A 24,477-nucleotide genomic window follows, 5' to 3' on the forward strand; every position below is an offset into this window, starting at 1 on the left:
AACAGGTCAAGAAACTAGAGAATTGGGTTCTATATTCCCACTTTTGATTCTTTTTATATCCCTTTCTCAAAAGCTCTTCTGTCTGAATTGCTACTCATAAGCTGCAAACAACTTCCTTTCAGACCTGATCCTGACCACTGTCAGTTTTCCTCTGACTTTCCTGATAAAGCTTTAAATTGCAATAGGAACCAAAAGTCAGGTTCTGCAGTAAAGAGAAAGAGGTGAGCAGGAACCAGCCACCAAACTTGGTATGCCAAGATATTTTAATGAGGATGTGACCATCAGCCTTTATATTCTCAAACCAGTAGACGTAAGCCAGCCTGGCTATTAGGATTTCTTTGATTGCTGGTACACAAGTGAGACCTTCCCTTTCCCTGGATTAATAAAAACTTCCACCATTCATGCTCTATGGAAACAGGAGCACAACATCCGAGCTGCACTGCTCACACCAGGACCTCTCCAAGCCTGCGGGGCACACTCAGCACCCTATGCTTTAATGGCATGACCCAGGATCCACAGCACGCTCCAGAGCAACACACTACACAAATATGACCTCAACAAAGCACTTTTAAACAAAGGAGAGGGTGTCTTCCTACCAGATCTAGAAAGCAAAGAAAAGGGAAAAGCAGAAAGCACAAACACAGTGTAGTGAGCCCCAAGGACTGCAGTAGACACCCACAATTGCACTTACTTCCTGCAGCACTTGCAGGGCAGCAACAGTGCTGCACGGGCTGTTTGAGACACTTCAGACACAGAAACAACCTGATTCTCAGAGGCACCTCTGCCTGGTGCCCCACCTAAGTCCATGAGTGTGCTCAACTCAGGGGTAAAAAAATACACAAACATGAACCAGTAAACTCCTACTGGATTGGTGGGAGCAGCCGCTTATTGGAACAACAAAAGCAAGAACCAAGCACAAGTAAAACTTCCTTCCTGACCACGGAGGTGGCAAAAGGACGCTTCTCCAGCTTCCTCCCTGCTCAGAGGATAAATACCACTGCGACCAAGGCATCACCGTCTCCTTCCCTCCGGCAGAGAGCACTCCAGGACACAACATCGCTGCTGTCCCCTGGCCCTGGCACTCTGAAAGAGCCAAACTTCTGCCTTTAGCTCTGCTCTCCAGACACTGGGTATCAGACTTCAGGGGCAGAAGGCCAGAAGGCGCGGGTGCCCTGAGTGCCCTGGCCCCTCATCCGCCAAACCTTCCCTGCTCAGGTTTCCTCAGCGCTCTCCTAATGAGGGTGCTGCTCAGGAGGCTCTTAATGAGGAGCTAATCTGAACCACCTGTTGAGAAATCCCCTGCAGGATCAGGAGCCCATGGAGCAGTTAGTTACATCTCCAACTCAAGCAGCAGCCGGGAGAAAGAGGTCACCTGTACTGGGGCTTGAGGTTTTCTCCCCCAGGCTCACTGGCTGCCCACCCTGACTTGAGGAACAAGCCATCAGACATGCTGGCACCTTTCCTGGCTGCCCCATGGCAGGGATGGCTGCCACATCCTGCTGGGGAGCAGTGTGAGCATCAGCACGCTGGCGCTGGCTGGTTCCCTGTGTCCTGGCACAGCGGGTGCCAGGAGGGCCCCCTACTCGCTGGAAACGTTTCACTGGCCCACAGGCGGCAATTAACAGCCCTCTGCCGCTGCAGACCTGGAGCACCTGCGGTACTGATTAGCATCATTCAGGCTCCATGTGTTTCCCACTCCCCTGCTCCTCTGGGATTTCTGCTGCCTGTGAACAAACACGTGTCCCTGTGCTTCCTGCATGGTGGGCTTTGCAGAGAGCAATTCTGGCCCCAAACTGACCATCACCGGGGTCTTATTTTCCTCTCGGCATGCTTTTATCTGCAGCATGATGAGAGGTTCTTCCTTCCTTTTATTCATCTGTTTCTAAGTAATTACATTTATTACATGGGGACCTGTACTTTTTCCTTTGTTTTGGGGGAACCCCTGACTCTAGCTCACATGGCATATTCCCTGCAGCCTAATTTCCCAGGGTTTGACAAAACACCAGGTAACTACGTTTCCATTACATCTACAGTGAGAGATTATGCCCTAGCCTGATAGAATTGAGACAATTTTTTCCTCCGAAGCTAATCTGGTGTTGTCTGACCGATTGCTTTGGGCAGCAGTTGCCAGTTCAAAGACCCCCCACCTCCATGGCCCCGTGTCCCCGCCTGTGCCAGCGTGACTGTTAGGGGCTGTGTGGTGAACTGGATCGGAAAACTGATCTATGTTAAAAATAACCCCGACCAAAGAAAAAGGTTATATTTAACTCCAGTCATTTTCCTGGGTCTGGTTCACTGCACAGACCCTCAAGCAGCAGCAGTGCTGTTGCACTGATGGGGTAGAGAGGAGATGAGGGTGTGGAGGCACGGAAGGCCTTTCTTTAAGTAGCGTAAATTGTGACTTCCATTTCCAGCTGACCCCCTCCTAGCTTAGCACCATACTGCATCAGTCATTCTCTCCCTCACCGCTATCTACACCCTCATGTGTTTGCAGCCTCACGTTTTCCCCTTGGCTGAATTTCTGTCATTTCCCTTTGTAAGCCGGTTCTTCTAGCCCTCTCATCCTTCTTCAACTTTTCTTTGAACTGCCTCGCATGTGCCAGCACTTTCATTGAAGTGGAATTCCCCAGACTGAGCGCAGATTTCCATATGCAGCTGCAGCGGGGTCTGCGGCGAGAGAGGCCGGTTACCTCTGCGATCCAGAGGGCAGCACCTCCCTGCTCGCCATAGAAACCCCGGGTGTCAGCCTGCCTTTGACAGGCATTACCACCCATCTCTCTTTCAGCGCAGGCACTTTCAAGCGACTCCTTCCCACTGAATGGCGATGCTGTGGTTTATTTCTTCCCCCAGGAGGCATCTGCTCTCGCCTCCCTCCTTCGTCCTCCCCCTCGCACCCCCCCTCACCTCCTGCTTGATTGGTTTGATGGGCTGATGGTCAGACATCCACCTGGGAGAAAACTCTGTCCGCTGCAGACGCTTCTCCTGAAACAGGGTTGAGAATTGAGGGAAGGAAAAAGAGAGTGGAGGAAATTAGGGCACATCGGTGACACTGGCAGGAGAAACTCTGAGGGCTAGAAGTGACCATGAAATCCCTATTAGCTTTACAAGGGTAGCAAACAAGCAAACTGAACTCAATCCAAGAACATCACGCTGACTGCAGAGCCTGTTTTACAGAGCCATCTAGCCGAAGGATCCCTTTCCAGATCTGTCCCACCTGGAAACGTTCAGCTGATGGACAACACCCTTCAAAGTTTTGGGGCTCTGATGTACCAGCTCAAAGCAGACTTAGCTAGGACAGCTAAATCTGCCCCTTCAGCAGAGCCAGCAGAGAAACGGCAGTAAAAGTGGAATCACAGGCAGTTTGCATAGAAAAGCCAGGCTGTAAATCGAAGCAGTTCAAAAGCACAGAGATCCCCTGCTAGCAGGAAAGGGCCACAGAACATGGCTGAAGACAGTAACCCCTTCAGCTGCCCTACCTACGCTGCTGTGCAAGAACCAGATCCACAAGCATCGACTCTAGCACTGCCACTGCATGGGGGAAGAGTCTTCCCCCCATCCACAAGCTCAACAGCCCCAACATCCATGACACTTGCAGGCTGTAGGTGCAGGGAGCAGGCTGACAGGCTGCTTGGATTTAGCTCTTCTTCACTCAGCAAGCGTCCATGCTCTTGGAAGTGGTCAGAGAGAGGTAAACAGGATGTCATGTCTCCTCACCTTCTGTGCAATCATGTTGCAGATCTCCGGCAGGAAATCTTCACTCAAGAGTTTGTAGAGCTGCCTCTCTCTAAGGGAAGTCCTCTCTCTGAAGCTCTCTGTGACCTGCCTCCACTCCTCTTCCGTCTGGCACAGCAACCACCATGTCCCACGGCCAGGCCCTTGGGACCCTTCAAAAACATGAAAGGATGTTATCTCCACAGCAGTTATGACTAACAGCTCCTCTCAATCCCTTTTCTTCTCTCCTCAGGGCTCAGGAAGAGCAAAAGACATTGGCAATGGCCACAGTTACGGAAAACATTCCATTTGCTATAGAGCCAAAGCTCTCTTCATGCACCAGAAGCACTGCTACCTCTGAGAGTGATGCCAAGATAGAGGAAGTACACAGGTGAAGAAATAATGGTGCCACATGGCAACACACAGGTAGTGTGACATCTCTGTAGCAAGCCCACATTCCAGTAATTGCAGACTGGAGAAAAGAATTCAATTTGTTTTTTGTAATGGCGGCTGTCAGCCAGAGCAGGACATAGGGAACTGCAAATGTCTGATTTAGTCTGGCAGCAGAATAAAGTCATCAAAAAATAATGTAATTTGAAATAAAATTAAAAAAAAAAAAAAAAAGTACTGCAAACCATTTCTGCAGGGAAACAAATCCTCCTGCTCCCTGCAAATGAAATATTTTGTTTGCAGGCACTTGAAAGAGTAGAAGAGGAAGCGAAAGACAAGGTTCATCAGGCTGCCAGATGAGGGGGAAGTTCCAAAAGTTCACATCCCATCCCTTCTCCATCCAGAGTGGGATTGAAGCAAATCACCCACTGCTCTGAAGCATGTCTCAACCACCAAGACAGTTTGAGAGCTGTTCCACCTTGTATGAAACATTTGAATATTAATTGTGAAGGAAGGGCTCTCTTGCACTGTGGTCAGAACACCCAACTGGAAATACGGAATGTGGTTCCCTCTCCACAAATGTTTATACAGAGCAGGGAAGCCTCATGGGTGTGCTTTCGCCCCAGGATGCTCTCTGAGCAGAAAAAGGTTGTTGCCCTTCTTTTTTTTTTTTTATTTTTTTTGGGCAGTAGGGAAAGTTTTGGATCAAACACCTTCAGGCTGAGGAGTTCTCAGCTCCCTCCAGAGTTTTCTAGGGCTAACCACTGCCTCCCGGAAAGAAAGCAATGGTTATCACCATCACTGGCAGATGTCATGCACCTTCTGACCACATTTTCAAGCAAACTAACAATGAGAAACAAAAAGAAGTAAAAAAGCTGAACCTGACTCTGGGCCCTTTGTGGATCTGAGTTGCAAGTGGCTCTGACATGCAAGCTATCAGGTCATCCTAGAAAGGCTGGAAAGCTGCAGGTTCCCTCCAGCACCTGCCCTCCATCACTGCCTGGTGCAGTGGCACAGAGTTTCAGCTCTGTGAGTGCAGTGGGGACTGGTAACTGAGACAGCAAAGCTCCAGCCATGTGCTGGTTCTGCTGCTCTGGTTATGCAAAGCCACCTATCCCTTGCCCACCTGCAGCAGGGCGCTTACCTGCATCCTGCCCCCAAAGCCTGCATCCTTGTTTCTCATTCCCTTGCCAGCTGCCCATGGACAACTCATTTCAATAGCAAACAGGGCTAAGGCACTGCTTTGTGCCAGCAGAAGATTACTCTGCAGCTGAAGTGACACAATTTGCTGAAGACAATGATCTGATAAAACCCCCAGCGCCTCACGCAGCATCGCTCCGGCTCTGCCACCCGGCTCCGGAGAAGCTGGAGTGGCCGCCAGGAAATCTGAAGACAAAGGGCAAATGGAAGGAGGCATGGGAAAGACAATGCCACCCTTGCCTTTTATTGTGAGGCAACAGGCAGGCTGAGTCCCTGGGTTTTGAGGAAGCCAGTGGATACACATGTATGACAAATGAGTCCCAGCTCCCTTGAACTCACTTTCACATCATGTTGCTAACTCGTTTTTTGCCTCGTTAACCCTTAGCTGGGTACCCCCAAGACATAGTTTACCACTCTCAGCCACCCAATGGCCACGAGGAAGGAAAAGTGAGAGGATCAAAAAGGTTCTTCCTTCCCTATCTTAGCATCACTGACTCTTCCCCATCTGAAAAAACACACCTGCTAAGAAGAGGGGTGTGTTTTTACCTTACTCATGGGAGACTGAGGACCATTCACAGCCTGCTTTTTCAGGTGAGCCCTTGAATTCCAGTGTATCCCAGCAGGTTAGGTTTCTTCATCCCAAACTCAGCCATGACAAAATAGGAAGCCTGCAGGTGCCCAGGCTTCAAAATGCCAGGCACTCTGTAACACAAACCCTTCCTTCCAAACTTGGCCCCAGGCACCAGCAGAAAGACTCTCCTGAGAAAGGCCGGGCTGTCTCTCAGGCATCTCTCTGGGTTTTGATAATTTAAGAGCCTTATTAGTGGGTGGTATCAACCCTAATACTAAAATCTCTTTACCATTTCTTATCTGAGTCTCGTGGATAAGCAAGCTTTCTTCTGCCTTCTCCCTACCAAAAAAGAAAGAGAAGGAGTGATACAATAAGGACATCACATCACCAAAATGCAGCTTTTTCTGAGGAGAAGAGTAGGGCACACCGCAATTATCCAGTGCAGAGCAAAACCATGAAAAGAACACTCTAGAACACACACATTTGAAACTTATTTTCGAATATATATTTATCACAGCTTCCTAAAGTTTTTATAAGTGAAGGGTGCAGGATGAAGTTTGGCAAGTAGAGTATCTCAGTCCTTAAGGGAAGTATTCCAAAATCTATATGGACTCAAGTGGCCAGGTTTTCTGGTTTCAAGCCACAAAATAAAAGTAATCTTTATCAGGACCAAATTCCCTAGTGCCACATGGTGGAACTGCATTTGAAGCGAGGTGGTTGGAAGAGTGATGCTCACTGTTTCACAAACTTCCAGCTCAGTCAGAATTTGCTTTGGAGAGTAATCAAAGCATCCACCAAGTCTGAGCTTGCTTAACTTCTGAATTGCATTGAAATTTTGGCTGCATGGTATATACATAGTTATTGGGGGAACCCCAGAAATACATTATACTTCCCTCTGGGAATGTATGTATTTTATGTCTGTTGCAGGAAGTACCCTTCCATACCTCAGCAAATTTTCCTCCAGTAGTTTTTTCCGCTTTGGAGGTCGCCCTCGTCTCTTGCCTGTTTTCCCAGGAACATTTGGGGTGTTCGTCTGCCCCCCACATCCCCTGAAAAAGGCAAAACCACCATGAAAGATCTGTCGAGCAAGGGAACCGAGGCTGGCAGGATGCGAGAAGGGCACGGAAATCGGAACAGCTGCTAGGATCCCAAGCAAAGGAGGGATTAAATCAGAGCAGCAACAGGACGGGGAGGGGAGAGGAGGGATTCCCACTGGCTGGGAGCCTGATCTGGGAACGGTGCAGGGCAGACAGGCAGGAATGCGGTGGGGCAGGCAGCATCGCTCCCACAGCAGGCTCTGCCGGTGCCACAAAGGCTGCAGGCTGCCTGCGACACAATGCGTGGCGCGGGGCAGCTCCCAGTCTGCTTGGCAACTCCGGTCCCGCCCGCGCTGCCCCTCTCCAGGCCCCGCTCCCCCCGGGGGGGCACAACAGCAGTCAGGCGGAGCCCCTCCAGCCCCCCTCGCCCCTGTGTGCGTGGGCCATTACCTGTCTGGAGCCAGCTCTCCGTTGGGTTTGCCCTGCACCGGGTCCTCCTTGTACATCCGCGTGCCGTAGAAGTACCAGTACAGGGCACCGCTGCTGTCCTCGCCCAGCGGCTCCACGCGGAGGCTGTCGGCGTCCAAGCCCTGTGCCCACCGGGAGCCCCCCGCCAGACGGTGACAAGTTGAAAAGCGGCCACATTGTCACACAAAACATGATGACACCCCTCCGTAAACACCTCCCTCCCTCCTTCCCTCCCACCATGCCACAGCAGCAGTACAGCTGCTCCTCCCAGCCTCAGAGCTGGGAAAATGTTACTCCAGGGGGAAGATGACGTTCTCTCTCTGTCCAGGGAGGGATTTAGATTGGCATCTCTAATTTGAATGGCCTCTCTCGTTTTAACATTTCATCTCTGGTGCTCCTGACAGGGAAGGTCTAATTAGTGCTGGCGACAGTCACCAGTCACGCACAGCCCTGAGAAGCTTCCTTCCCCCATCCCCTGCTCTACCCTCCCCCAGCTCCCCCAGTATACTTCATCCCCATCCTTTCATCTCACAGCATCCCTCAGCAAGGCAGCAGTTTCTGCTCTCATGGCCTTGCCATTGCCATTAAAACATCCCCAAATTCACTCTTCTTTGCAGAAAGAGTAGCCAATCGAGCCAACTTCCTTAGTGACTCCCATGTTAAGAATACATCCACACAGGACAAGGGCCCAAGTTCTGAGCAAGGCAGAAGGGGGCAAAGGGACCTGCTGACCCACTGTGACCCCTTCTCATCCCAGGAAGATTCTGATCTGGCCCAGCTTCTGTGGCCACACAGTTTCCCTCATCCCTACTGCCCAAAGCACCTTGAGGAGGTCAAAGACATCGTCTGCATCGAGGCGGTAGTCACAGAGGCGATGCAGGATCTCCACCCGTGTGCGCAGGGGCAGCTCCTGGAAAGTGCACTCCCGCAAAGGGTTGGGCTTCCCTTCCTCCAGCTCCCAGCGGTAGTTGATGATGTCCTCCAGGTAGCTGTGAAATGTCTGGGATCTAACCAAGGAAGAAAAAAAAATCTCACACACTACTGTAGTTTGCCATGTTCAGAAACACCTGGTGCACCAAGCAACTGCAACTAACACAATGCAGAGACAAACCTGGAGGAAAACTGTCAGCTGGCTATGGCTGGGTGCAGCTCTGTCATTCACATTCCCAAAACACAAAACACAGCAATCTCATTGCAACATCATGGGATGTCATGTTATACACAGACAGCTTTTTATGCACAGACTGTTATTTCTTTCTAAGCAGAATGAGCCAAACATGGTAGCAACTCATCTCCTTTCTACCCCAATGGGCAATGCCTTGTGCTGGCATCAGCCGTAACCCTTAACTAAAATGGGGTGCAACAAAATTTATGAGTCTGGTCCCCTTCCAACTCTTCTCATTTAATGTGGAGAACATTTTCTTTAGATTTCCCTTTGCCCTTCACATCTGTCATTGCCAAGCCCTGCTCCTCTCCACTTCTAAAGAAGTTTTTCATGCCCCGGTTCAGTGGATTGAGACTTTGCATAGCTGATGGCTTCCTCCCCACTTTGCTGCTGTATGCTTCCCATATTCCTGTCGTGGTCCCTGGTCTCTTCTCTCTCCCCACCACAGGTGCTGCCACTTTCTTCCGGTTCCTCCATTGGTGGCTCTGGCAGGATGTCTGCACGTTCCACCTCACTCACCTGGCTTGGATGCTGCCACACAATAAGGCTCATCCCCAACAGGAGTGCACCTCTCAAAAGGAGTCAGTACAGAGGACTCCCCCATCTGTACTCTCTCAGATCATCAAGCTGAACACTTGAGCTCTTCATAAGTATTACTATTAAAATGATCTTTCCAATTTTCTAGCTGGGTCACATTAAGTCCTGCTTTCACTGCCAGCAGTTCATCATAAAACCCAAGGAAGCAGATATTTCTTACCCTCATCTAGCACTGAGAGCAAATGTTCCCATATGACACGTTTAAGACCACTGATGGAGCTTAAGGCTAAAAGAACTTCTGTCTATATTTCAAAGAGACTTAAGCCTTTATTCTGAATGCTCAAAATTTCAGGGGAAGGAATTTCAGTATAAGGGGCCATGTCCCTAAATATAAAACTTTCTGAGGATCTGTCCATATGACTTTGAGTCCTGAGAGTTGCCAGGCTTGCTCAGCCTGCTTGAGTTGTGTACCCTGAGCACAGCAAAAGGGGACACTCCCCCCCCCCCACCCCATGCCCCAGCCATTCTTGCACACACGGGAAGTCCATATGCCAGCAAGAACACCACTGGGTACACATTCCCACCAGCTCTCAAAAAGGCAGCTCCACTTGATAGGTTTTTGGCACAAGCAGATTACTCTATATGATTAATGGAACAGTGCCAGCACTACAGAATTGCATTTCCCTGAGAAATTGCTAACTTCTACAAAAGCTATTATATTTTAACAAAGAGGTGGAGGAGTGTGATCCAGCTGAAGAAAGATCATTAAAAGTCAACAAGCAGTTAGCTATTAGACAGGGGTCTTCACACATTTGGTAAAGACCAGACTTCTTTGCAAGGACCATGACTGGACAGTGACTGAGAGAATGAAGGAACAGATGCCTCAAACCATGTCCACCTGGCAGCATTTCCCTTCCTCCTTGAGTAGAAAGAAGTACAGATCACCCTGCAGATCACTCCTCACCAGCCTGCTCCTTTCTGACGTCAAATGCAAGCTGACCTCCCAGAGATATCTGCTCTCACCACACCAGTTACCAGCCCTCTAGTTGTATTTAACAGATGCTTGAGTGTACCTGGACCTAGAGCCCTCTGCAACCTGGAGTTTGCTCCATCTACATGACATAAGCAAAGCATTAGTGTTCCCAAGTGTTGTTTCACTAATATCAGCAATCAGACAAATACAACTTGGAACCGCCCCCTGTGCTGACAAAGTTCAGTCACAAAGGCAGAACTGACATTTTATGAAATGCCTCAAGTAGTAATTTAAGGGTGAAAACTACAGCAAACATCCTTTTTTAAAGTGAGATAGTCAGTACACAGTACACCTACCTAAAGTAGCTGTGCATTCCTGCATTGTCTTTCTCAAATACCCCAAGACCTAACTTCCAGAGAGGACTTAGATTTGGGAAAGGGGGCAATAATAGATTCCCTTTTTAAGAGTGGTATCTGATAATGTATCATAAATGTCAGATATTTACAGAAGCCATTAGACTAAAAGAAAAAAAAAAAAAAGGAAAGAAGGAAAGAAGGAAAGAAGGAAAGAAGGAAAGAAGGAAAGAAGGAAAGAAGGAAAGAAGGAAAGAAGGAAAGAAGGAAAGAAGGAAAGAAGGAAAGAAGGAAAGAAGGAAAGAAAGAAGGAAAGAAGGAAAGAAGGAAAGAAGGAAAGAAGGAAAAGCTTTGATTGTCTATCCAGAACAGAAATAGTGACTAGAACACCTTTTCCTGAAAGCAGTAAAGCATCACTTGTATTTGGATGCTTAGTCCAGAATCAGAAGGCAAATGATTGTAAGCTCTCAGATGGCATTTGAGTTTCAGCTCCAGAAGTGCGCTCTTCAACTCTGCCAGAGCTCAAGGCAGGAGATTATTTCATCAAATCTGATACAGAGGTTCTAGCTATTTCCAATAAAATGGACTGAAAAAGCAGTTTCCCTAGGATCCTGAATAACTAGTGGACAAAAAGGACTGCCAGGAAGAAATGACAAAAATAAAACGGTTCTATCTACTCCTATTTTTTTTTTCTACCCAAAAAAAAGCAGGCATGGATCAGACAGATACTTTTACCACTTGCTTGAGTTCCCTTATCTTGCTCTATCACTTTGGCTGCTCTCAAAGAAAACTAATCCAGGAAGCTGTTTAATTCCAGAAGATCATTTGAAATCTTTGCCTATGTAACTCTCCTTCCCCCTAGGGATTGGCTCTGTTGATCTAAGCAATTTGGTTTTAGTTTGACTTTCACATAAGTGGCTAACACTAGAAATTTCCGCTGTCCAGCCGGTGTTCAGTGCATTACAAGCTCTGTTCTTAAGAGTACTTTTGAGTTCCTACCCCCATCAATTTTCAAAGACAGCTACTGTGCATTTGTCGCTTTAAATAAGGACAGAAATAAGAACCAGAGATGGGAAACAGATGTCTCAAGGCATTCCCAATCACTCTCAATCTTACCCAATTTATATTTTCCCTCTTAATGGGAACCGACCTCTTTTCTCCAGATAAATGTATGGTGCTCGTCTTTACCGTGTCTGCCACACCTACAGATAGTTTCACTTACCCATCTCTTATATTTACCCTTGAAAAAGTTTCTTAAACAGCTCTCTTGGTTTGGAAAAGAAAATCTGCAGGGAGGACAGCAATTTATGAGAACCCTACCCTTGGGGTTCTTCCCTGCTCAAAGCAGAAATGCCCAGGAATAACTGTTTAGAATTACCTATAAAATTAAAAGCCAGGAATCAGAAAGACTGGATTCAGGAATGGAATTACCTGGATACAGTCTGTTAAATACCCTTCTTTCAAGCTCAGCAGTAGGACACCAATACACGTGAAAGTCCTACAGAGTCTCTGCTTCGGCTGAGAACCTCCAAAAATTCTTTTGTTAGTGGGAAGAAGGCAGGAAGGAAATCACTGAGCCGAGGAGGCAGATGTATCTCTTCTCCAGAGGATCTCAGCATCACTGAGATGTGTAAAAACACTCAGCAAAGGGAGGCAGTGTTAGGTCAGTCGTGTCCTTTTCTTTATAAACTGGAGCATTCCCAAGGAGGTTGAACTGGTACATGGAAACATTCTGTCTCAGGGCATGTATCCAAAGGAAGACCAACCCTCCTCTGAAAGTAAATTGGGAGCCTTAGTAACAATTTACAAGAAAAGTGTGAGACGACGGGCCACAACTCTCACTACCTCTGAACCACTTCCTGATGTATAGCACAGGCAGCTTCCACACAGCTCAGTAACCAAGGAAATGTTCTACAGAAACCAGCTATAACAGACCAGAAAAGGTACCTCGAAGAACTCTCTAACTCTAAAACTTCTCCCATACCAACTTGACGAGCACCATTAATATTTCAAAAAACTGAGAAAAACTTTCACTCACTTGTCAAAACATCCCTTGCTTTGCAGTTGCCCCTCGATGTGCAAAGCAATTTGGATAGCTGTAGTGGGACAGTGGTGGAATGGTACAAGCATATCTATGTGGTACATCCCACGTGGGTGCAGATGATTTTTCAAGAGCCCAGTGCAATTCTTAGTCTTATCCCAGGCTACACTCTGAAACCACAGGGTTGTTGTCAGAGGTCCCTATCTTTTGTTGCAAAGATTAGAAAGGAGGTTGAAGCTGAATTGCAACTGTGGTTGAAAGTTTTAATCGTATGTTGCATATACAAAGAGAGATTTAGGGCACAGGGAAGGACACGACCTAGCACATCTGTGTCAAAGGGGAGGAACAGCTTCAGACAATCCACAAGAGTACCACCGAGGCTGCAGCTCAAGTTGCCTGTGATCTTTAGTAGCAGCTGCAAAAAAATCAGGACATAAAGAAGATGGAGCAAGTTGAGGGAGGGGCTCCTCTCCACCATGGGTATCAGTGCCCAAAGAAATGATCCAGCCCTGCCGGCCCGGCCATCTGCTGCCCGGCTGCCTCCAGAGAGGGAGGGTTCTGTGTGCCCCACCAGAGGGGAGCTGAGCACTCCTCCCCCAGCCTGGCCATCCCACTGTTTTCCCTGCTCAAAGGAGAGGCACCCTTCCCATCACCCGCGTGGGGTCATGCTCTGCTCTCACAAAAAAAGAAGCTCGGCCACTGCTCTCATCACTGTGCCTGGCTTCCAAGAGGGGCTCCTTTGGAGACCTCAGGAACAGAGGGTGAGAATTTCACAGAAAAATGGAAAAATTTGGTTGGAGCTTCTAGTGTGCACACTTGGAAGGGAACAGCTGCACCTAGGAGACCCCAGCCCCACAGGGACCCTGTAGGAACAAACTCAATGTGAAATTCCTTCTGAGCAAATTGGGGCTGGAATTATGTGTACAGACACACAATGCTTGTGGGTTTTTTTTTCCTTTTTTTATTATCCTCATGCCCAAAGGAAGCAGAGTCACTTGTGCTTTTAGTTTTAAAGACTCCAAAGTAAATCAAATCTTGGCTGGAAAACTGTAAACAAAATCAAGCCAAACAAACAAAAGCTAAACCAAACACTGATTCAGTAAGAGAGTCCCCGTGTCAATCTGTGCTTCCTGCAGGCAGCATGCCATGGCCCAAGTGTGGAATTACTGTCACAGCACATTGCCCTATCTGGTCTACTGCTGCCAATTTTTTTACAAGCCCTTCCCTGACACACATCTTTAAAACAAAACCCTAAAACCCACCCCTCACAAAATCTCTGGTCCTATGGGAGCAAATATTGGATTAAAGGAAACATTAGGGTAAGGAGTTGAAATATCTGAGACAAAATTTACCAACGATGTTTGGACACTGCTGGCACACACAAATAAGCCTTCTGAAAGTTTAGATGCCAAATAATTGCCTGGACCCACTAGCTAGAATATCTATCATGTTGACAGTGTTTTAAGTCTCTTGTTTCATTTAATTTACAAAATGCAATGGAAGAGTAAATACTGGCATGCTCTTGAGCTAAAACTGCTGGGAAAAAGGCAAGGCTGACCTGCATCTAATCCCGGACAGTATATTGTTCTTGAGATTAACACCAAGAACCCTGACAAAACCAGAGGATGACAGAGAGCAGGAACAACAACAGACCTCTTCCAACTCCTATCCAAGAGTTGTATGTGGGAGGAACATGGAAAGCAAGGCAGGGAGAGCTCAGCCTTTCTACCAAAGACCATTTAAACATAAATGTAATTACTCTTGAAGTTCCTATTACAGAGTTAGCCACTAAAGGGAAATAATAAAAGTGATACTTCTGTCCAGTAAAGGCTTTAAAAGCTGAAAAATACTCGGATACATTCAGTCACTGAGTACAAGTGTGGATTTTAGGAGGTTCTCAGTGCTAAATGAAAAAACACTTCTTGGGCATCTAATTCACAGCACACAAGAGAACTGGCTTTGCCTCTATGATCTCTCTAGTTAAAAAAAACCAAAAACAACAACAACAAAAATCTGGGTCTTACTAGAACAGACGTTTTATAATGGAATTAATTTTATGGACTGAAGATATTTCACCTTATGGGCTGGCACCTTTTAAGTTCTGAATTGGCAAAAAGGCACCAGCTTGGTGTTGAGAGTCACTCAGGTGTTAATGAGAGCATTAACTGACAGATGGCATTCAAGATATTTCTCGCCTCTCCAATGAAGACAGCTCCTTTGCTACAGCAGAGATCAGGAAAGCTTAATTCTTAACAAGCATACAATGCTTTGGCACAAAAGCAAGCCCTCTGGAAGGTAATGGGAAGGATTCAGGGTTTGCTGGGATGACCTCAGTCAAACATCATTAAGAGGGTCAGGAGAAGCAAAGCCTATTTCAGAAGAAAAAAAATTAATGTAAGGGCCCTCATGATCAATCTATCGTGGCTTGTCAGAAAGAGAAAGCTTAGGCTGACCTTAGAAGCAATATGAGTTACTACTACCAGCCTGACCTTGAGCTCTCATGTAACAATGGAGACCTTTTTTTTTACTGTATTAATGAGCTTTCTTATCTGAGGCGGGGGAGGAAGCTTTATGGACCAGCTTGTACTTCACCTTCAATTTACCCTACTGAGAAACTAAAGTCAAGTATGATGCAGGGGGAAAGAGGTACTACCCCATCCTCCAGGGGGAGAAGAGGGTTGGAGAGGAATCCTTCCAAGGCCTGTGTGTGCAGCTGGCTCAGGAGGCGTGCAAGCCAACAGGGAGCACAGATTGCTCAGACCTGGGCCAGCTTGTCATCAGGGTGACCAAGCTGCCTGAGCCGAAGGGCATCCAGCACCCTGAAGGGTCTCTCCACAGAACATTCCCTGCAGCAGAGCAAAATGACCAAGAAGCTGGAGATCCAGGACCTTGGGCTTTAACAGCCACATTTAGCAGTGCCCCTAGCTGCACCACTGATGGGGACAGCCTTCAAAAAATCCAGCCAAAGACAGTCTAGAGGGAGCAGTAACTCTACACCATACTTGTGATAGACCTGAGCAAGGTCCAACAATGCAGAGCTCTCGTGATGAAGGAAACACTCAGACACATCCTGCTTTTCAGTGCCTGTTTTGAATCATGCCTGGAGAAAACCTGCTGTAGTGGCTGTGAACAAGAGTACAGCTGACATTAATGGACCCTGAATGAGATCACAAAGTAGGGGGGGGAAAAATTCAAATTACATTGATCAGACCTCTAGAGTAAAGTTTCTCCTCCCAGAGTTGTAAAGACAGCAGAGATTGCTGGAACACAAGACCATCACAAGGCATGTACAGGTCTGCCTTTTGTCCTCCATGGCAAGCTAGAATTAGTTTTTTGAATGCAGACATTGCCTAAACCTCAGTAATTCTGTGGCTTACCTGTGTGGCCATCAGGTAAGGGAAGAGAAAGACATCTGAAGAGCTAAGCAGGTGGAATGGCACCGGGCTCTCCACATAATGACATTTGTCTTCACCATTGCTGAACATGAGAATACAATCTTTCTACATTAGAACCACTTTTTTGTTTCAAAACAGAAGGATGAAAGATTACCTAGTTAGCAAATGTTAAGTAGCAGCAGCTCTTCTCTAAAACAATCTGGCCTAGCTCCAGGATTTGGCAGACTGAAACGTGAGCAATTGTAGGCTCCCACATGCATGAAAGATATACCCATGTCTTCTACAAAAGTAAAAGACAGCAGAGTAATTTCAGCACCCTAGAAATTCCTGTTCCCTGCTCCTCATTTATCCATCCCATAACTCACTTCCAGAATTCAAATGTGGCAGAGACCAGAGACCATCTCAAGAATATACTGAAGCAATGCTTAGAGAAGACACTGGGGTTCCTCACACATGGTAACACTAAGCTAGGACAAGAGGTTCACCAGCAGAAGGGCAGCACAATTCTGCTAAAGAAATCCAATTTACATGGTTGGATTTAATTTACATGATTTGATCTAATTTACATGGTGGACTTCCCACCTGAACTCAGCGTTCGTCTTCAGGAGAAGGGGAAAAATCATTTATGAAAACCCATGGATGTCAGCAGCTATAGGAACACTCCTACTCCTTGTCTTCCTCCATCTTCCTTGCAATCAAACCCGGGGAAGCTGGAAGGGGAGCTGGCAGACACGCTGCATCCCACAGAGAAGCAGAATAGGAACAGCTCTGGAGCGAGGCAGTGTCTCTGGGGAGGCAGGGAGAATGGAGAGCTGATGTGGGCTGTCTGCTCTAATAAGGGATCACACCACAGGAGCATGTGTTGGCTTGACAGAAGCAAGTGCAGCCACTTAACCTGGGGATGACAGCTGAAGTGGGAGCATTGCTTTGCTACCCCCAAAATAAGGGGGGTATGAAGGAAGAGAAGGGAAGGCATGAGGTCACCCCAGCTGCCCACCCTTCAGGAACATTCCAGGTCTGCTTGTCCAGATTTCTCACTCCAGCCACAGCCTGAGCAACTGTGGAAGTTCCCAGGGTTCCTTAGCATTACTAGACCATTCTCAGCAAGTCTCAAACTAGATGGAGATGCCCTTCTACCTCCCCTGAACTGGTATGTGCTGCCTCCCACCCCTTTTTCCTGACCCGAAATACAGGAGGCAGCAAGTCCACTCCTCCTGAGGAGGAGCTGAAGCCATCTCACACACCAGTGTGGCAAAAGGGCATGCTCTGATCTTCCCCAGCTGCCTGTGGCCCACGCTTCTCCAGTGATTTGGCTCTTATCTAGCAACTACCCTATGAATGACACATCTGCTGGGGGTGCCTTGTTTGTTATTTTGTTGAGGAAAGGCAGAAAAGCAGCAGAGATATCAGCACAGATACAGCACCGTCCTGCATTGGTCTCTTCTGGAAAGGCTCTTTCCTTAGGCTGGCAAATGCCAGGCACAGGCAGGAGTGCTGAGATAAGTGTCTATTTGATCTTTTTTCCCCCATTCACCCTGGGTTTTTCACTGCTTTATGTTCACAAAACGCCAAGGCAGCTAATCAGTGCTCTGTGACCCCTGTTAATTGGGCTGTGTGAGAGAAAGGCAGCACTGGCAGGAGAAATCACACATACCTGTTACTTTGAACTGTCCTGTCATATTCTGTCTCTCTGCTTGCAGGAGCTCCAAGCACCCTTCTGTGAGCCAGGGCTGCTCTGTTTTCATCACCATCCCCAGGATCAGCAGGAGAGGCCACAAGTGTTTGGTGTTGTGGCCCTGCCTCAAACACCTCAAAGTACAGGGAGGCAACAGAAAGGCATATTGCTGTTTGTCCTTCGGTGTGAGAAGGTGAAAGTAATTTCAGGTGAAGGAAACACAACCTGAAGGCACTGATGGCCCTTCTTTCACCCATGCCCAGCTGCTCCTCAGTGCCCTTATCTGCCTTGCTGTTTTCCCCCTCACCCTCCCCACCACAATAGGAGGAAGGAGTGAGCAGATGCCCAGCATCCATCTCCCCTTCCCAAGAGACCAGCAGCCTACATGGCCGAGTGAGCCAGGGAAAGAAAGTGATTGGTGTGAAGATGTGAAACATTGGAGGGAAAAGGGGTTGGATTTGCCAAGCCTGGTGGATTATGCAGTTCTTGGAAGATGAGGAAGACACATATTGCTAACTAGATGCATGCTGGGTGCAGGGGCCTGCATATGTTTTTTAGGTAGGAGCAAGGACTGCTTCAGTGTTTTTGTTGTTTGATTAGGGAAAGGAAGAAATAGGAATATGGTATCAATTAAACCAGAGCAACCAGAAACATCCCAAACAACACTTGAAGGTACATGGTACCACAGGAAGATAAAATCCTGGGGGGAAAGGGGATAAGCAGGAGGATACATACACTGCCCAGACAGATTCAGGGAATATTAACAGGACTAAAATAAAATTTACTTGTCTTTCAATGCTAGCTCAACCCTTCCCTCAAACTCAGTGAGATCTCCATCAAGGGATGACTTGTGCTCTCACTACATGCAGGGTTTTGGACAGAGAAGCAGGAACTCCACCCCACACTACTGATACTGCAATTTGAGTGAAAACCAATAATGACAAATCAATGAGTTGGATAAGTTGATTAAAAGAGGGTGAAAAGAATTCTACTAAAAGACCCTGAAACATCACTATATTGAGCAACCTGCATTGCTATACATCTTTGTGAAAACATGACTTAATGTAGAATTAGATGAACAGAAAGGATTATTTTACCTTGAATGCATACAAAGAACAGACAATTTGAGACGATTTTAAAAACTGTCTTGCCCCTTAATTACATCTGCATAAATACAATAAATTAAGGGTGATGATGCTATTTTCCATGGGCATTGTTTTTGACTCAGGGTGACCATGTTCACACCAAATGTGTGTTTAAACACACCTGCCCAGCTCTGCTGACACAATAACCCCACAGACACTCTGCACTTCACAGTTTATTCAATTTTACCTTTAGGGCACTACCCTGAAACCATTAGTCAAAGGGTGTAGTAACAAATCAGGTGCATTCAGTGTGATATACAGCCCCTGAAAGCAGCAAGAGTAGCTTTAAACTCCAAGAGGAAAACAGCTCTGTAATCAGTCACTGACATGCATTTTCAACTATCATGTTGAAACTTGCACTACAGCTCCAGCATGGGGGAAGGCTTGAAAATAGAGACCTCAGTTCCTTGAGATATGGCTAAAATAGTAAAATACTGTGCATCTGGAAATATACAGGAACCTCCAGAAAACTCCGGGTGAGAAAGTGGGTCAGACATCCTGCCTGTCTGAATGGGAAGAAAACTCCAATGTCTGTCAAGAGGTTTCCTGCTTCTTTGGTGGGGGTAGCACTGAACAGTTCAGCAACTAAAGAGGAGACAAGCTGAGTGTCCCCAGAAGGGTCAGCTACTCTTTTCCTGCCTTGAGGAACCTTGTTGAGCCAAGTGAGCCCAAGAAAGAGGCAATATAAGTTATGAAAGCTTTCCCCAGCAAGGGAGGCACAGCAGGTACTACAACAGGGTGGTTCTGATGCCATCACATTTTACATCTGAGGTGGAACCCAAGGGAAGAAGTTCTCTCACACCATTACCTATGATAAATTAACAGTAGAACTGAAAATGCTTGTTCCTGTGTCTATGGGAGCACACAAGGGAGATGTCTAAGGGTAGGCCATCTCCTGCCATGTGATGACATTGATCTTGGTGGGGGAAGGCCAGGGAAAATGGCTTTTGTTAAGCAATGAATTCCCTGGCATGATAGTGAGTAGGTTTGGGGAGCTGAGCAGAGCTGGAGCCCAACGTTTCCCTATCCAACGAGATTTATCACCACAGCTAGACTGGGAATATGAATTTTTCCCTCAGAGCATGTTCAGAACAAGAGACAAGAATCTCCCAAGACCCTGAGGTACAGAGAACTCTGTCATGTTCAAAATCAGAAAGTGAGTGACAGAGGCCAAGGCAGAATGGCAGGAGGAAGAAGAGAGGTCCTGAGTCTCAGCCAACAGGAGGCTATGTACTAAAGAAACACAAGATAAACACTGGTAGTAAAGGATGGGAAGATAATGGCAAAGAGATGTTTTCATGATAGGTTCTGGTGTCGATGGTACTGGTGCACAAGACAGAGGTGCAGAGTAAGACTGAAGGAACAATGCTCTGACCTGTGGAGCACAGCTGGTCCCCTGGTGAAGCTTAAGATCGCCAAGAGAAGATTAAGCCATGCTGATGCCAAAGTGGAGATTTTACAGGCACATCAGCAGGCTGGATGACACCAACAGGGTCAACATTATCAGTAAATTATGCCACTTTTTGGATGTGACACAAAAACAAAGAACCTGGGTTCTCCAGAGAGCAGTACAGTAAATCCAAAACAGCAATTCCTAGGGTCAGTTTTAGAGCTCAAGAAGCAATTCCTGGGCCTGAATACAAAACAACTTGACCTGGACATTTCTGCAAACAATTTAGCAAAGGCAAGATACCTTTCTCCCTAACAGATAGATTGGAAACCAGATTTTTTGTCAGCCTTGTAAACAAAGTCAAAGGCAGGAGGGTGCCTTGGCTCTGGTCAGCAGGTGAATGTCCTCCAGTCCCCACATGGATGCATGCCTCCCAGCACCCCTCAGGAATTCGAAGTGCTGCATTCTTTTCCCATTTCTTCCCCAAGGCTTATCAGACACTGAGGATGGGAATCACTCACAGGCACAACGAACACACAGCCAGGACAGCTTGAAGCCCGGGGGGCTTCTGCATTGCTTCCGTGTCAAGTACCTTCGGCTTTGAATAACAAAGGGCAATCTCTTGAAGGATCAAAATGGAAAACAAAAAGAGCCAGTGTTAGAACTATTAACTAACCCAAAAACTAGTTACAGGTAGTTTGATGGAAAAAGAAAAGGGAGCAAGAGAGACCGAGTGCTCAAAAAGGAATGAACAAGTTCCTTTGGGGAAGATGACTGGGGAGGATTTGGGTAACACTGGTGGGGGGTGAGAGGCCGGGCAAGATGCAGGCTGCTGCCTACTGCTTTGAGGGGCTCTGCTGAGGGACCCCTGGGTTCCTGCACATGGGTACACAGCCAGCACACACTGCTCTGACCTGGGAAAGTGCAGGGAGGGATGCTGATGGCCACACAGACAAATGAAGGCTGAGAACAGCTGCTGCCCTCCCTCTTTTGCTACATGTTGCTTCATGTGCACACTTTTGACTTTTAAAGCATGGATGTTTTTGTCTTTTGTTTAGTGTCTTGTTCTGTGTGACCTCAACAACCAACCACACAAGGTGTGCCCCAACAAGAAGCCACTCTGGACATGATTAAATGAAGATCAAATCAAGCCACAGTACTCTCTGTCTCAGGAGGTATGAACACAGTCTTCTGGACAGTCCAGAATAAACAAATGGACCTACAGCCCAAATTTCACTATGTGATTGAACAGCAAGGGTTTTGGTTTTTCTGCAATGATAATTCACTTCTTCCATCAATGACCTTCACCTGCATCTAGCCAGGCTTTAATATGTACTTGCCAATTTTAATCCACATTCTTTCTTTCTACTGCTGTTATTTGATTCTTTTTGAGAAGCTCCTTGGGGGCTGGAGCTGATTAACTTACAAAAGACCCAAATACATCTCTTATATTCTGAAGGAGCAAATAGGAATGGGGCTTACAGTGCTCCACATTGAGACTGGAAGAGGATCATTACTTACTATTCATTCCTGGATCCTTGAAGAACAAGTGAAGCCAGCTTAATGCTGCATTGTTCATTCCTAGTGCCCATCAACAGAAAGCATGCTCCCAATTCATTGCCACGAGGAAAGACAACAGTATTGCTGTGCCATAAGCACTTCTGATTGTTTGGGGACTGCAGAAAGGACCTTAGGGTATTACAGTGATGATGAGCACTGTGGGGAAGAAGCTGGAGTTATTGTCTTGATGATGATGGGGAAATAGGACACATGCCTGTATTACAGCACAAATCCATATGAAACAAGCCCTTATGTGCCTTACTGCTCATTGAAAAATACACTTAATGTCAGAGAAAAGAGTTCCCTGTCAGGCACAAAATACCTAGCATGGGGTTGCCTTGAAGCACATAAGCTTAGCAAATTCATTTCTTATAACCAGCCCCACACATTATATGTTTCTGGAGACCATGGATAAACCCAAGTTTTTACAGATAAACAGGTCCTAAAGAAGCCCCTTTTGGGATTTGTTTCAGAACAGGTCTTTCATCTTCTTTTCTCTAAAGAAAAGAATCACTATATTGGTTGAGCCAGAAAGGAACTGAGGAAGGCTGGAAGGTAAAATGGGGAAAAAAAGTAAAGCACAGATGACTTAGAACAGAGACTGACATGACACACCACACCATCACAGTGGCCTAGCAGCTGGCCAGCAGCTATTCCAGCTGTTCATCAAGCCCACTGAGGCAAAAAGGCTCCAAAAAAATTACTTCAGATCTTCTCCAGTATTCACCCTTGGACTAAATATTGGTTTCTGAACTTGGATAAGGTGCTGGGAAGTGGTCTGCGAAACCAACTGTGCTGGAGCAAAAATCCTGCACCAGTGTTTTGGAGGATCACTGCAAGCCTCAAAAGTGAGGGCAAAGGTTTCACACTGGGCAAACTTCCATACCCCATCTGTCTCTCTACCCAATCCTTTGCCTACTTCCTTGAAAGGAGAGGATATTTTCATTGCCTTCTCAGTTTCTTTTTTCATTATTGCTTTCTTCCTCCTCTCCAGAGTACTTGGTTTGCAACATCAAGAAGTTATAAATACAGCTGTCCCTTTCATATTTCATGCTCTGACACTAGCATGATGACATCACTGCAATCTTCAAGACCCTTTGCTGACTGTTCCTTATTCTTCCTTTGAAGTTTAGCCACCTATTCCTCCCTGTCAATGTTTTGCATAACTCCCTCTCCCCAGCAACCCAATCTGTTTGTCTCTCATCCATCTGCCCTGACAAAAACAGCACAGCTTTTCCTCTTCTCTTTCACCATTTTCAGTCCTTATTCTCCATCACATCCATGGAATAGCACTTACAGAACATGCTACCAACTTTTCTTCAAATTCTTCTTTAAAGATTCATTTTATCCATCTGAGAATCAAAGACATTTACTTAGCTTTAGTTATATTTCAACTCTATAATTTTATTCCACTGTGCTTCTCATTAATCTCTGAATGACCGTGTTATTTTACTGCTGTAATCTCATCCTTCCTTTGCCAACACCTGCCAGCTGCTTCATTTTCACTTTTTACCCTTTAAAAGGCTCACCTTGCATGGCTTGGCTATTACTATAATAAATATTAAAATTAGATTCAAGATGAGCAATGCAGCCACTTCATCTCCCTTGCCCCCTCACGGTATCTCCTGTGCTGACGATACCGGGTTGATTCCAGAGGCCATCCACCAATATCCATGATGTATGCAAGGCAGCACTTGTTAAAAGTCAGACTGTAAATAATGCTGATCTTGTTGATATTCACTTGGCATTCATGAATATGACTCTGAGTTAGTGAGCACTTTGTGGCCAGGCAATGGAAGCAGTTGTTACAACCAAGGTCACCGGCACAAGGCAAGAGCCGGCTGCTTAAACTCTTTGCAAAGGTGGTGGGCACCAGGTCTGCTGTGACTGAGCTTAGGCTGGCTGTCCCAGAGGTTATGGCATGGGCTGAAGTGGTGAAATTCATCCAGCTCAGCCTTAGTACCTTGGCTTAGCTCTTTCCACAGCCTAGTTCACACGGTATCCGTGAGACTGAAATCTCAGCACTGGTTTGCCAGCTATTCCTGTTGACCTGCCACTTTGTCCCCCAGACCAAACTGACAAACAGCAGTTCTGGAAGGACACAGCTCATGTAGGCACATGCACAAGGGTGATTTCAAGATGTTAAGCATTTTACTGAGGTCTCTTTTACCAAAATATGAGACCTGGGGAAACCCCCAAAGCACCTATAAGGACACAGTCCACTCAGAATAAAGGACAAGGCTGGACAAGAGTGACAAAGCAAAAGGAAGAAGCAAAACACACAGAGCTATTAAACACAGTCCTCAGAAGTAGGGATTGTTCCTTAGTAGGTTAGAAAATTTCAGATTATCGCTCTCTTTCTGATGAAAGCTCAAATAAGTGATTACAGAACAAATGTTAGAAAATACAAAGCAGACAGTGTCCTTGACTGGCAACTCAGCAAGTAGGAAATACAGCTCTCAGATGCCATACTGGGAGTGTTTCTCAATGCCACCACTAAGGGTAGGATAGAAATAATTTAAACAATTGTGAGGAAGGGGAGTTAAGGAATACCCTCTATTATCCTTGTAAGAACAAACCAGGTGCAAACTACAAGCCAAAGACTCCAAGGATCGTTTAGGGATCCCATAAGAGCTTAAGGTAGGTGCAAAACCAATGATCCCCTTGGGAAGAAAAAAATTACAATGCATTAAGGAAGAAATAACAAGAAAAAAATAACTGAGATTCCTAAGGAAGCAAATCCCCTCTGGTGGCACAGAAGTCAAAAAGAGTTTTCAGCTATACTGATGAACCAATCCCCTGAGGTGTAAAAAAAAGAAAAGAATCTCATGGGGCATAGGGGAAAAAAAGGCAAGAGATATTGTTT

At 46.5% G+C, this 24,477-nt stretch overlaps 1 protein-coding gene across 2 annotated transcripts in view; it reads right to left on the reverse strand.

The window, feature by feature from the left end:
* Positions 1-24,477, reverse strand: part of CECR2 (CECR2 histone acetyl-lysine reader) — a 97,550-nt gene that overhangs the window by 21,486 nt on the left and 51,587 nt on the right. The window contains exons 3-8 of one of the 2 annotated variants that reach the window (XM_030263625.4): positions 8,201-8,384; positions 7,360-7,499; positions 6,817-6,921; positions 6,162-6,211; positions 3,715-3,884; positions 2,905-2,982 (exon numbers count right to left, since the gene is read on the reverse strand). In XM_030263625.4, the coding sequence (XP_030119485.4) occupies positions 2,905-2,982; positions 3,715-3,884; positions 6,162-6,211; positions 6,817-6,921; positions 7,360-7,499; positions 8,201-8,384 (727 nt within the window). The remainder of the gene's footprint in view (positions 1-2,904; positions 2,983-3,714; positions 3,885-6,161; positions 6,212-6,816; positions 6,922-7,359; positions 7,500-8,200; positions 8,385-24,477) is intronic. The other variant, XM_030263626.4, reaches the window with a different exon arrangement.

Source organism: Taeniopygia guttata, chromosome 1A, assembly GCF_048771995.1.
Source record: "Taeniopygia guttata chromosome 1A, bTaeGut7.mat, whole genome shotgun sequence".
Taxonomy (NCBI): domain Eukaryota; kingdom Metazoa; phylum Chordata; class Aves; order Passeriformes; family Estrildidae; genus Taeniopygia; species Taeniopygia guttata.